The following is a 14748-nucleotide window of genomic DNA, read 5'->3' on the forward strand; positions in this document are numbered from 1 at the left end:
GCTTATAGATGACTCCAGGAGACTGGCAGTGGACCAGTGATTCAGGAAACCCACTTGGTACTAAGAAAGACTGTTTTCCACCAGTGTGAACTAGGGAAAGCCTGAAGTTTTTATCCACGTAACTAGTGCATAAAATTGTGGTTCTGAGTCAATCTGCAAAGATGTTATTTTCAGATTAGCTTATACTTCCGCCCTTGATTCTGTTTAGTTCAATCAATGAATTGCTCTTATTAGCAAAGGCTACATTTTAACAGTGAAGGAAGAAATGAATATATAAAAAATACACATCCCATTGAGAATCAAACTCTGAAGTTTTCTCTGCTGACTATAGCGTCAGACTAGAAGTGACAGCCAGAAATTGAGATGGCTTTATATTCAGGTTTCCACTTTTAATTACTCAAATTCCAAATGGAGAATATTTGGCTTGGCAATAATTCATCAGAAAGAACTTTTAAGGAAAGGTCAGCATTCACCTTTTAGGTTTCCATTTTACTTTGCTAATTCAGACACTTTTGAATAATCAACTTGTACTCCAATTCCCTGAATTTGGCATAGCAGGGAAATCAGGTTAAAAGATATAACAAGAGAAACACTTGAGAGCTAGCACTCACTGAAGCTGAATTTCCAGCACTTAGAACAGTCTTTGATACATAGTAGGTGTTCAATAGATCGTTGTTAAATGAAGAGTTGAATGAATGAACTCAAGGATTTTGGTATGTGGGTGGCTCTATCTTGGCCTTAGTTCAAAAATCAGGTTATTAATACATAGCAAGACTCTGCTTTCGGAACTGAAGCAATGCATTCATGTTAGGATTGAGGCACTCATTTTCCCAGAGGCTAAAAGTTTGCTGATAGCGCACAGCTGAGTCCTTCTCCAGAAAGGCTGCTACCTCACTCAAGGTTTATCCCCTTCCAGGGCAGCCTGATCAGTGTCCAATAACCCTTGCCTCAATTTAGAAAACTCAAAATGGCTGTCCCAGGTCCAAACGTCCCTGTGGGAGTCCTCAGTTGTGACTACAGCAAAGTTCAACATCTCCCTCTTCCTGGTCCCACTTTTCTTGCCCTGCACAGCTGTGGTTCCGTCTTGGGAAATCCCCAATAAAACCCCTGCACACAAAACTCAGTCTCACAGTCTGTTTCCCCAGCAACTCAAACGATGACAAGACCTATGACCGCAAATTCTTTTAAATTAGTCTTTATAAAGAAGTAGGCTGTATACTAGAAAGTGCCCTGGATTAAGAGAGAAAATATATAATTTCTTATTAAAATCCCATCGCAGCAATGTAACCCTGCGCGAGGCAATCTTAAGTGTCCTTGTAATGATGCATGTGGCCAGTGTATACAACAGCCCTCTGTAAACCATGAAGCCCTATGCAATTATTGGATGTTATTATTTATTATTAAACAGGATAGTTGTGACTCTGCAATGGCCAACACTGCACTACTCAAACCTTAGCAAGATGAATGAAAGTAATAATTTTATACAAAGATCTTAGAAGAAAGTCTTCAAAGGGAAGTCTAACTACCATCTGAGCTTACATTCCAGAGTTGTCAACCTGGTAAGACAGCAACCAAATGGACTAGGCTGGTCTACAAATAGTAAGAGTTGGCCATAATTTTGAGTATGTGTTACATAAAATAAACCAATGAAAAGAGAAAATATTATTTTGGGCAGAGACTTAAGGATCTACCTGCAATTGATTGCTCTCATTGCCAAAGGCTAAGTTTTAACAGTGAAGGAAGGATCAAATATCATCATCAACACTTTAGGCTCAGTTCTTTGTCTGAAATCTAACATTATTAACTTCTAATATAGCACAGCACCAGAGCATATTTTATTTTCTTATAAATAAAGAAAGCCTTTAGGTCATAAACAGAATTAGATGGCAAAGAAGTTTATATTAATAATAAGATCATATTTTGGCCCAATATTCCCTGGGTATCAGAGTCCTTTGAAATTAGAAAGACATAGAGTAGGCTCATCTATAAACCAAGACAGCCAGAAACTGGCAAGTCAGGCTCTATGTGCTTACAAAAAAACAATGAATTCAATGATCCATTTCCAAAGTAAAGGTCAGCAATTCTGCCGAACCCTGTCACTGTCTCTCTCCTCAAGCTATTTCAAACCTTCCTCTTTTTTTCCAGAACACTGATACTATCCATTTCCAACTTTTAACTAGTAAGCTTGCTTCTTCTTTTCCTGAGAAAATAAAAGCAATCAGAATAGAACTTCTGTTTCTCCCTAGCACCATGTACACCAAGCTATCTGTATCTGTACTCCCTCCTCTGCCTTCTCTTGCTGTACTCGGGAGAACCTGCCCCACATTCCTGCCCACAACCTTCCATTGCTCACCAGGTTCCATCTTACCACCTACTCAAAGGCACTGCTCCTGCAGTTGGCCCTCTTCCGAATCAAGTTCTCTCTGTAGTGAATTGGTCCCACCAGCATACACACTTGCTGTATTATCTTACAAATTAAAAAAAAATCCTCCTTTGATTCTACTATATTCTTTTATAGTCATCATCCCATTTCTTTCCTTCGTTTTATAGTTAAATACCTTAAAAGAGCAATCTGTGGTGAATTATAGTCATATGTCATTTAATGGAAGGGATGTGTTTTAAGAAACATGTCGTTAGGTGATTTCTGCATTGTGTGAACATCATAGAGTGTACTTAACACAAACCTAGGTGGAATCACCTACTACACACCTAGGCTATACGGTATAGCCTGTAGCTCCTAGGCTACAAACCTGTACAGCATGTTACTGTACTGAATACTGCAGGCAATTGTAACACAATGGCATTTGGGTATCTAAAATACCTAAACATAGAAAAGGTGCAGTAAAACTATGGTATTAAAATCTTGCTCTCGGCCTTAGCGCCATTTTTTTGGAAACCTCTGCGCCATGAGAGCCAAGTGGAGGAAGAAGCGAATGCGCAGGCTGAAGCGCAAAAGAAGAAAGATGAGGCAGAGGTCCAAGTAAACCGCTAGCTTGTTGCACCGTGGAGGCCACAGGAGCAGAAACATGGAATGCCAGACGCTGGGGATGCTGGTACAAGTTGCGGCACTGCATGCTACTGTCTAGAGCTTGTCTCAATGGATCCAGAACTTCATCGCCCTCTGATCGCTGATCACCTCTGAGACCCACCTTGCTCATAAACAAAATGCCCATGTTGGTCCCTCTGCCCTGGACCTGTGACATTCTGGACTATTTCTGTGTTTATTTGTGGCCGAGTGTAACAACCATATAATAAATCACCTCTTCCGCTGTTTTAGCTGAAGAATTAAAAAAAAATAAAATAAAATAAAATCTTATGGGACCACTGTTGTATATGCAGTCCATCATTGATCAAGATGTCATTATGCAGCTCACATCTGACATTCACTTGACCCTATTTGCACACGAATCCTCTCTATGCACTTCCACATTTTTCACTCCACAATCTCGTGAGGCTACCACTAACTACCCTCTACTCCAATCCAACTACCAATTCTTAGTGTGCATCTTACTCAACTTCTCTGAAACGCTGACAGATAGACAGCTTTTATGAGTTATTTTTCTCTCTGATTCCAATGAACAAGCTCTCCTGCTGTTTTTGTAGCTAACCATAGGCTCCTCCTTGGTATTGCTCCTTCTTGGTCTCCTTTGCTGAATCCTCTGCATCTTCCCTACCTCTATTTACCAAGTTGCCAAGGTCAAAACATCAGAGGCAACTGAATTTTACACTCTCATGCAATACAGCGAATCCATCATCTCATCCTACCAGCATTACCTCCAAAATGTAGCCAGAATCCAACTGATTCTCTCCAACTCTACTACTTTAACTCCCTCATTCCTATTGCCTGTCACCTGGAGTATCACATTAGCCTGGTACCTGCTGCCCTATTTCCATCATTGCAACCTGAAAATATTCTACCTAGTAGCCAAATTTATCTAGAATAAATTCAGGCATGATACACCCCTCAAGTAGTTCCAACACCTTCTCATTACACTCTGAATAAAATCCAAGGCCTTCTCCATGGCCTATAAGCCCCCTCCATGTGCTGACCCTTTAAAATAACTTCCTGACTATCTCCATTCAACTAAGCAGGTTCCAGTCACATGGACATCCCTGACATTCATTAAATATACTAAGGATGCTTGGCCTTGGAACTTGCCATTTCCTCTGCCCAGGGATACTCTTCTAGAAATCCACATATACATGCACTCTTTTTGTTCTGGTCTCTCTTTAAATGTCACTTCTTCAGAAAGTCTCTTGCTGACCACCTTACCAAAAACAGGATCCTCTGTCACTGTTCTGCTTTACTTTCCTTTATAGCACTTGCTGCCATATTGTATTATTTATTCATTTGTCTGTCTCTCCACTGGAACATAAGTTCCAGGGCAAGCACTTTTCTGTATCTTGAAATAGTACTAGAAATACTTGAAATAGTACTAGAAATAAGGTAAGCAGTCAATTAATATTTGTTGAATTTATGAATGGCTGATTTGAGGTTGGAGGAAGATCCAAAAACAGAAACTTGTCCAACAAACCTGAGTGTGATAAACTAAGTCAAAGTCAGTTTAAATGTAAGAAGACATTTGAAATGGAATCGTGAAAGACTGACATGTAAATTTTTACTCATGTTATTAAAGACATTTATATGAAAAATAGGAAGTACTACTTGGAGGAAACAGAAAACACAGTGATTAAATAAGTATTCAAAATGTCAGCCCCTTAGACTGTTTGAGTTTTCTGTGCCTCAATTGCTTTATATGTGAAATGGGAATAACAATACTATCTGTCACACTGAGACATCGGGTAAGTTAAATTACACAATATATGTAGAAAAGGCATTTCCTAGCTCACAGCAATAGTACAATGTGTGTTAACCATTATTATTACTATATTTTTAATAAAATGATAAATATAAGAGACAGACAAGAGATGGGAAAAGACAGTAAAAGAAACTAAGCACGAAACTCTGGGTAAATGTCAAATCGTGAAAATAGGAATAAACATAAACACACTTGCAAAATGGAAGGACAATGCCCTTCAGAGGACAAATTGACATCATTTAACTCCTCAGACAGATTTCAACTTGGAAAGCCTACCTCCACCAAATGGAGGCCTAATCTCTACTGAACAGCCCTGTTGTCAGCTTGTTAAATGAGGGGGAAAGATTCAATTTTAGATGAAGCTATTGATAGGGAAAAAAAATCAGTGTTTTTAGCAAACTCTTGAAGCACAATGTACTTACATGGTTTCTAATGCTTATACTCATTATGAATGATGTTGGAGCTTTAAAAACTCTACTAAGGAAATATGCTGATGAAAAATTTTTTAATCCTATGTAATTTCTATAAAACTAAACATTTATTATATTATAATCTGTTCTTAAGAAATGTCTAGTTTAACTACTGCATTTAATAGATAAGGAAACAGAAGCCTGAAGAAGACAAATGCATTGCCCAAGGTCACACACCTAATTAGTGGTTAGACTGGCTTTTCTCATTCTTGCTTATATATTTTATCTTTCTTTATTTAAATGACGTTTGCTAGAAAAATAGGTACAGAATGTTTCCATAGCCCCATCACAGTTATTATCACATTTTTTAAAAAAAGAAAAAAAGCTCCAGAAAATCAGGAACGAATTCTGTTGTTTTTTTTCTTCCAACCCCTGCTCACGGTAAGGACTCAATAAATGTACACTGAATAAATTATGTTATAATGTTGGATTTTCTAGTTTCATCTTTCAATGACTAACATCTAGTGTGGTATCTGACATATAACTGATGCAAACATGTAATTATTGAAAGTATGAATGCATGAATGGTTGAATGGCTCTACCATTTTGGCATAGTTAACAAATTCAGTTGAGCTCAAATATGCAAACTGGAAACAATTTTAAAAATCTTGATCCACCTCCTCTGATCATTTTGAAAGTGGGTTAGACTTAGTGACTTATTCCTAAAGAATAGAGTAGGGAAGGGGAAAAAAAATTGTAAGTCTATGGTGAAGGAACTTGGCAAATACCACCTTTACCAAATGATCAGGTTAACATCACCAGGGATGTCATGTGTATATCACATAAGTCTTGACATGATGGGACAAAAAGCCTACTTCACCTCTACCGTATTCTTTCCAAAAACCCATAAATCCAGTGTAATTATGAGTAAAACAACAGACAAAGCCAGATTGGAAGATATTCTACAGGAAGCAGTATTCCCCCAAAACCATCAAGGTTATAAGAAAAAGAAAAGAAAAGAAAAGAAAAGAAAAGAAAAGAAAGAAAGAAAGAAAGAAAGAGAGAGAGAGAGAGAGGGAGGGAGGGAGGGAGGGAGGGAGGGAGAAAGAGAGAGAGAGAGAGAGAAAGAAAGAAAGATAAAAAAAGAAAGAAAACACTGAGAAACGGTTACAGATCAGAAGAGACTAGGGAACTATGACAACTCAATGCAATATGGTATCCTAGATTTGATCCTGGGATAGAAATTCCAAAAGTTTAGTTAATAGTAATGTAGCAATATCAGTTTCCTTGACAAACGCACCATGGTAATGTAAAGTGTTTAACAATGAGAAAAACTGGGGGAGGAATGCACAGGAATGCCCTGTATTACCTTTGTAACTTTTTTGTAAATCTAAAATTATTCCAAAATAAAAATTTGTTGCAAAAAATTCAGTGGTGGATAACAGATGACACACTTAAGAGAATGTATTAGGACTTAAGGAAGGAAATTTGCAGGTAAACGTTCAGATCATCCTATATGGGCATTCAGTATTTACATGCTTCATAGATTTAAGTATCTTGTCATTACAGCAGATGTTTATACAAGTAGACACAATAAAAGTAAATTGAATGATTTAGTTACACTTTCTTCCCATAATCTTTCTGTGATATTTACCAGTATTTTCGATTCTATTTTTGAAAGTAAGAAAGTGAGTTGGAGGGTGGTGGTGTGTGCAGTTTGAAGTGAGCTGCCTCAAGCCAGGAAGAGTTCTACATAGAGGAAGTCAGCCTCTATGACCTACTTTGAGTCTGGTTTTATGGACTTGAAGACTGATGAGCAGTATGACAGCAGGGCCTCTCTAACAACAACCACCACAAGCATCATAGCTACCATTTTTGGAGAGCACGCTAATGTGCCAGACTTCACACCAAGGGTTCCATATACAGCATTACATTTAACCCTCAGCACTGAATGGGGTTATAATTATATTTTCATTTTACAGATGAGAGATTTGATCATCAGAGAAATTAAATGACTTTGTCAAGGTTTCAACTGAGATTCAAACAACAAAATTTCTGACTTTTCTACTAAATCACCAAACAAGGAAATTCCATTAGGGCAAATGCTTAACTAAATACCTAGTTTGGTTAACGCTAACGATACTAGGATTGTACCCTATTTATTGATATATTATGCATTACATGTTACAAACATCCAGATAATACTGAATTATACTGAGATCATGTATGTAAAAGCATTGTCAAACACTGTATTTGATATACAACAAATGTTAATTCCCTATTCTTATAGACTACATCTGTTTTCAATTGGCTTCAAGCTGGTTTCTACTGCTTGTGTTTTAAACCCTAGATCTGTGTAAATTATCATGGCAATTTAAAAGTGCAGAATAAACTGGTGCTCAAACTGAAGTTTAACCAGTTTGCATGGGAATAGAGTTAAATTTTGGGGAATATCAAGTTATCTCAGATTTTTAAAAAATATATCATATGTCAGTGAATCTGTTCTGGGGTTAGAAATACAACAGATTTTTAAAAACAGATCATCCTTTGCCTAGATTATATGATTATAAGCTTTATTAAGGACCCACTTGTATACTTCTGTTTATGAGAGTGATTTTCTGATATCATTATGACAGATTTGCTTCAATTTTTTTTAATATGGCCACTTTCTCTTTATGTTCTACCTCTTAAGTTGAATAGGCTGTCCCCTCTTGCAAACCACAACTATTATCTGAGGGTTGACAAATCCTATAGAGTGAGGAAGACTTTTAGTGTCTTACATAAGTCTGAAATTTACCAGCAAGAGCTGAGGGAAAGATTGACAAGGACTAAATTTTTCCAGGATATTATTTTAGAAGGATTGCCCCCCAGTGAGATGGGGCTAAATGGAAGAGGAATGGGAAATATCTGAAAGAGTATAGTCCTCTTTCTCTGTGCTAAAATAAGCAAAGCAATTTAAAGGGCTGCCATCCATTATTGTCAGGGAGCCCTGCATTATGGACGGAAGATGGGCTTTGTTAGGTGACAAACATGCGAGCTTTTTATCTAACGGGAACAATGAGCAAGATTCTGCTAAACGGTGATGGAAAAGAACCACATGCTGCCTGAAGATATCACTTGACACACCAACAAGAAATGGAACTAACTTCAAACGCAGTACCATGCTACTGCTCTAGGTCAGTCTTTGATGACAATAAATGAATGACCTAAGAGGATTCACTCTCTTTGTTCTGGGATGCAGGTCAGAGTACATTCCTAGAGTCCCTTTTATCTAGATGTGTTGTGCAAATTTCACTTAATTAATGCTTCTGAAATAACATTTATTTTGGCATGCACCTCATATATGGACTTAAGCTTGCTTTTGTCTTTATACTCAGTTTGAGCCCTGTCAGCCTTCCCATGAATCTGTATTCTGTTTCAAGTTGGAACCAGGCAAAAGAGTAAAGGTTAGTAGGAGTGAATCCAGAACCTCAAAGGATAAACTTTCCTGAAAAACCACAGTTAGAAGCACCATCACCGCATATTAAAAGTAGAATGATTGAGTTGGTCACTTTTAATTCCAATTCTTTTATTGTTTTCTTCAAATCCAAATCATTGGAATGAATTTTTAAATCTTTAGAATAACTCCTTTATCCCCTTTTAGAGAGTTTATGTGTTCTTTGGGGTCCCAAAGATACTGCTCAATTTATTTGGCTTACATTTATGCCATATTTGACTTAAGAAGTTTCTTCACATAGAAATTTTATCACATATGCTGAGTAAAGCCCTTGCCAGAAAATGTCATCTTGTTGGAAAACCTCAAACCACAATTACCTCCAGGAATGGTAGACAGATAATTTCACAGAAAAGATAAAACAGATAATTGAAAGCTATAAATAAGCTTCAAATCTCATTTCAGCTAAAAATTTCAAATGTGTCCCCACTCCAAATTGAATTTCTTCAGAGTTGATCGTAAGCTGCAAAATATTATTTGAGATCTGTTATCTTCTTTTAAGAACTGTTAGCTATTTGTTTGGAAGCTTAAAACAAGAAAGAACATAAAACACTGTTCTTTATGATTAGTAACCTTTAGAACTTAATTTAATTTGCATTGTAGCTACACTTCCCATCGCAAAAATATATGTCTATCACTTTATGGATCAAATAGATTATATGCTAGTCTGTTGCTTATAAGTTCACTTAGATTAGAAAATGTAATATGTTGTTTACAGAAGGAAGAAATTCAGAGGTTTGGGGAATTGCTCCTCCTCCAGCTCACACTTTCCTATAAAAGGAAATGAGGGTAAAGTATGGAAGTGAGAAGGCTGGGGAGAAATTAAAAGATATTGATGTCTAAGGAAAACAACATAAAGGGTTTAGGAAGCTGAAGCAGCTGAGAGAATTAAGAAAGAAAATTCACAGCAAATTCTCTAGTAGATTCAGTGATTAGGCTACCAGGGATATGGCTCCTCACCTCGTGCCAACTCCAGATTGTAGAACCCTCTGTACCCACCCCTGGGATTATCCTTGGACCTCAGAATTTCCATCCACTAAAGCTTACTTCAGATCAGTCTCAGAAACCAGAGCTCAGAAAAGACCATCCCAGGAAGGCTTTCCTACTATTAATCCTGCCAGTTCTAACTATTTTCCTCTTTTACACAGGTAGCCAGGTCTACACTTAGAGACCATTTGGGGACTGGGTTCGTAAGTCTTTGGTTCCATATAAAAGTCATTTCTTTATATCAGCATCATTGCCTATTCCCTTGGACACCAGTTTTCCTTATCTTCTTTGACTTTATTGCAGTTGACTATTGGCTCCCACAATTAGGAAGGAGCCGAGAACCCTAATATCTAACACTCTCATGGTCTTAACTTCTGGCTTATTTTAACCAATTACCTCATAAATTATTATACAGACAGATTTAATGCAGTGATCAGAATGTACCAGAATGTAAAAAGTGTCCAATACATACTGATTGACTAGTGAGATGAACTAACAATTAGCTATGTATTCAAAGAAGCATACAGAAAATACAAACTTTCAGAAGTAATTCATACGTTGACTCAAGTGCAGGTTTCAAAAATAATGGCACCTCATCATCAATGAATCACTTTAATATCACAACGTTCCCGTAGGCCCTTCTCTGACATTATATAATAGCATAATATCTAGAAGTGTTGAATGTGCCTCTTTGCCACATCTCTGTGACGAATGAGGGCAGTGTTTGATAACGCAGCCTCCAAGAAGAGATCTGTGTTGTCTCAAGAGTTTTCTGGATGGTGCTATACCATTGGTATCACGAACTTTTTGCTTTCCTCATTTTAGGCAAATCTGAGACTAAAGTGGTGAATAAGCCAAGAGATCCTGACTTGGCATCCACAGCAGAATGATTTTATTCAGCTGCTTTCCTTTTCCAGTTCCTTTTTCTGTAGCCCATACATTATCACTTGGAGCTCACATGTTACTGTGTTTCACTTCACTTCTCTAACCATGATTTTCAGGCACAAGGATAAATGAATCTACCCATCAAACCAAGGAGGATCAAGAAGCTGAAGATAGGCTGATCGCATGAAATCAGTGAGGCACTTCCAACTTACAAGCTTCTCGGAGTTTCTCCTTGTCATAGTGGAATCCTTCATAGTCTTGTAAACTGATTTTGTTCACCCGGATCCTCAGACGATCTGGGACAGACTGGGGACTGCAAAACAAGAACCGAGTGGTCAGATACAAATGAGAGAGCGGAATTGGTAGCCATGCACCTGAAGGAATAAGGGCAATATTGTCTCTTCATGTTTAGAAGGAAGAGTTCACATTCAAACCAGAAAGGTGGGTTCCTTATCAGAATTGAACAGTGATCTGGAGAACACTTCTCCAGAAACCAAAAGTTTCTGGAATTTACGTAAGAATATGGAAATATGCAGAAAGAGCCTTTGGAGCCCACTTTTATATCGTATTTTCTATTGATTTTTTAAAACATTTAATAAGATCATGTGCTTGTTACATAATAAATTAGATTCAGCAAATCTGAAATAGTGGGAGGTGGAGTGGAGCTTTAAGAACCACAGGCAGATATGCACATCACAGTAAGACATGGTCAGGGGCAGCCTGACCCTCAGAGAGATGGAAAAACTATCTTTAAAAAGCAGACCAAGAGTCCAGAAGCCACAGGGTTGAGACCGAAGTAGCTCTACACAGCTCAATAGCCTCTTTTGACAGCACCTCTCAGTCAAAGCATATTGCAATAAACACTGCTTGTAATGGTGGCTCTGAGCATTCCAAAATGAAGAAAAATGTTTAAATATGTACAGTGTCCTTTCTTTAGGAAGAGAATGAAGTGCGTAACTCATTTTGAAAGAATTCAATGCATACTGACTCCAGACACATATTAAGCAATAAAATGGTGCAATACCAAACTTTCTGAACATCTATTCACTCCCCAAATGTCTGTAACTCGACTCCTTGATTTTCTTAAGCGATATTTTGAAAGTGGTTTAATCTTGGGCATTAGTTGAGTGGAATAATTTGGTTTTCATCACCACCACGATGGGTCAATACATTTCTTCAATATATTAATATAACAAAATACCTACTTGTCTTTCAATACGACCTTATACTGGGATTTCATTGGTTGAGAGAATTTTCTCATACAGAGGCTTGTTTCTCTTTTTTTTATATTAAATGGTGACAAAAGTCACCACTGACTAACGTCATTGACTAAAGTAGAAAGAATGGCATTATTCTTTAATTTGTTCCTGTAAAGGAGGAAAAGGAAGGAAAGAAGGAAACAGAAATAAAGAAACAAAAAAAGAAAGAGAAAGATGGAGGGAGAGAGGAAGGGAGAGAATGAGGGAGGGAAGGAAGGAAAACAGGAAAGATAAGAAAGAATAGATGAAAGGAGGGAATACTGTGTCTACAGTATTAGGACACCCCTCTCTACCTTCACTTCAAACACACACACACACACACAGAAACACAGACACACACCCATTTAATTTCAGTAAAACTCTGGAAGAGGGAGTAAAAAAATAATCTCATTCTGTTGTCTAAAGCCTCATTTTAGTGCAAAGTATAGTAACTCCCTCCATATGGAATCCCACTTTACTCACCCAAAATAGCACATACATATCAAACTATAGATACATATGTGCACACTCACACATGGTGCATTCTCTCTCTCTTTCTCTCTCTCTCTCTGTCACACACATACACACAGAGAGAGAGAGAGAGAGAGATTTAAACTGTGGCTATTTAAAAGTGTAGATATACGTGCACAAATTCTAAAGAGAGATGGTAGGCAGGTAAAAATGTCTGAGGTTCACTGGCTTAAAAAAATCAGTATAAAACTACAGAGATGGATATTTCTGGGGGAAATTTGAAAAGACAGATTCAACAGCTATACTGATCCATCACTCAAATTGTGTTTGTTGGGTATTTACTTTGTATTACCATAGTGCTGGACATCAAAAAGGTATGGACAAATAAAGCCGAAGCATTTAAGTTGTGATTGGAGATATAGCTTGACAGTATATTTATAGATACAGACCTTCAGTTAGTAGAACAGACCTTGAATATACTGAAAACTCACAATATCATTTACAGGTAGGGAAACTGAGGTTCAGAAAGGTGAAGTGATTTTAAGGTCACATAGCCACTAAGTAGCAGTGCTAAACGCAAAGCCTTGGACCCTTCACTCATCAGTTTCATGTTCTTTCTCTGCTCCTCTGAGGAGTTCAGACTCTCTTGTCAATGGATAAATACCAAGAATCCCATGGATTTGACGGCAAAACTATAAAGTCTGGATTAGCAGAGTCTGATGATCTCTATGTGCTGCTCAGATTTCTTTCTTTATCAATAAACAATCATCAGGCAGGGTGGTTAAGTAAACCAGAGAACTCTGGGCAGAGAGTACAAATGAATGTGTAGGTCTTTATTCATTTAGAGGGAAGTGTGGCTACAACATGCTGTGAAGTGAAAAAAAGTCAGGAATAATTATATATGGCATAAGCTCCTTCATATAAATTGTGGACTTCAGGAGTTTGCATATGCAAGAGAAGTGCATGGAGATACGTCCAACAAGCTGTTGCAAGTTGTTATCTCTGTGTGGTGAAACCTGGGCATTATTTTATATCAAGTATAATTTTTAAGGAATTAATACAGTTATTTTAAAAGCACGTCCATATGTAAATAAACAATAATGCAGGACAAGAATAAAAATGAGGCCTATAGCAAAGAGTGTTAGGAATTAGATGCAAGTAGGGAGGAAAAAATTTATGCAATTAACAGAGTGACCACATGGTGTTCACATTAGATTTTTATCCCCAAATTAAAGGGGTCTGATAATCCCTTTATTTCCAAGTTCACTCAACTGATCTGCAAAGACTGTAATTAGAAAATATTTTCTTGCACACACAGCAGATAAAAGGGAAGCTGGAACCATAGAATGTAGTGGCCTATCAGACCCTAATAGGAGAAGTTGAGGAGGGGCAGAGGTTGAATGAACTCTACCTAAGCAATTTTTTGAGATAATAGTAAATCTAATGGCAGTGGGCTTCAGTCTTCTCTACTGGGCTGGAGGTATCAGGACTAAGACCTCGATTGGGCAGAAGTTGCAAATGGGAAATGAGATTTGGAGAATGACTGCTGACCAGTTCCTGGACTCCCCTTCCTGGAGCTCCCCAATTTGGGGTTTACCAGTGTGTATCACCTTTCTCAAAACCCATAAAGTGGCTGCTCCCTGTCCCATGTCCTCCCAGGTTCTCATCTATGCCCTCTGATTCCAACCCATGCATTGTTGTCTCCTGAACCTCTGGCCACCCACTACTCCACCCTAACTTCCAGGGGGCACACCATGGCATAAAACAGACACTATTATTTGAATCAAACTTTATAGATCCCAAATGAATTCACATATGATCTCAGTTCATCTCCAGAATGATCAGCTAAGCAAGACAGAAGAAAAGAGACTCTAACCACCGCTTAACACTTTCTCCCATCCACTTTCCTACACTTTTGCTCTCTTGCTCTCAGCTCCCATCTTTTCCCAACAACCTACAACACTTTCCACTTTCCCACTAGCAGCAGCTTACTTAAACCTAGTCTTCTGGGCAGGGTATCTGTTTTCTTTTTTAAACTCCTATCAAAAGATGCCCCAGTTGAGACTCATCAGCAAATTTTAGGGCATTAGACCCTAGGGTCAATAATGGAAAACCTTCTCGAATCATTTGCAACCCTGGTGTAAACAGCAGGTATGGGAGGCAACACAGCAAAGTGGCGAGGAGCTCAGGCTCCAAGTCAGATTGCCTGGATTTGAAGTAAAGTTCTTCCAGTTCCTAGTTAATCAGGAAACTCTATGCTTCAGTTTCCTCATAGGTAAAGTGGAGATGAAAACAGTATCCACCTCGTAGGCATATTAAGATAATTAAATGAGCCAATACATGTGATATGCTTAGAAAAATGCCTGGCACATTGTCAGTGCTCAATAGATTTTAGCTATTATCATTATAATAATTATTCTGAAAATTGTTCTCCTAGATAAGGT

The 14748-nt window shown here is 37.8% G+C and overlaps 1 protein-coding gene across 29 annotated transcripts in view; it reads right to left on the reverse strand.

The window, feature by feature from the left end:
- DGKI (diacylglycerol kinase iota) overlaps positions 1-14748 on the reverse strand; it is a 496276-nt gene that overhangs the window by 155210 nt on the left and 326318 nt on the right. For all 29 annotated transcript variants that reach the window (XR_010159013.1, XR_010159015.1, XR_010159014.1 and 26 more), the window contains one exon: positions 10808-10908. Coding sequence is in view for 25 of the 29 variants with exons in the window: in XM_063815623.1 (XP_063671693.1) it covers positions 10808-10908 (101 nt within the window). In the remaining 4 variants the exon portion in view is untranslated. The remainder of the gene's footprint in view (positions 1-10807; positions 10909-14748) is intronic.

This window comes from Pan troglodytes, chromosome 6 (genome assembly GCF_028858775.2).
Source record: "Pan troglodytes isolate AG18354 chromosome 6, NHGRI_mPanTro3-v2.0_pri, whole genome shotgun sequence".
Classification (NCBI taxonomy): domain Eukaryota; kingdom Metazoa; phylum Chordata; class Mammalia; order Primates; family Hominidae; genus Pan; species Pan troglodytes.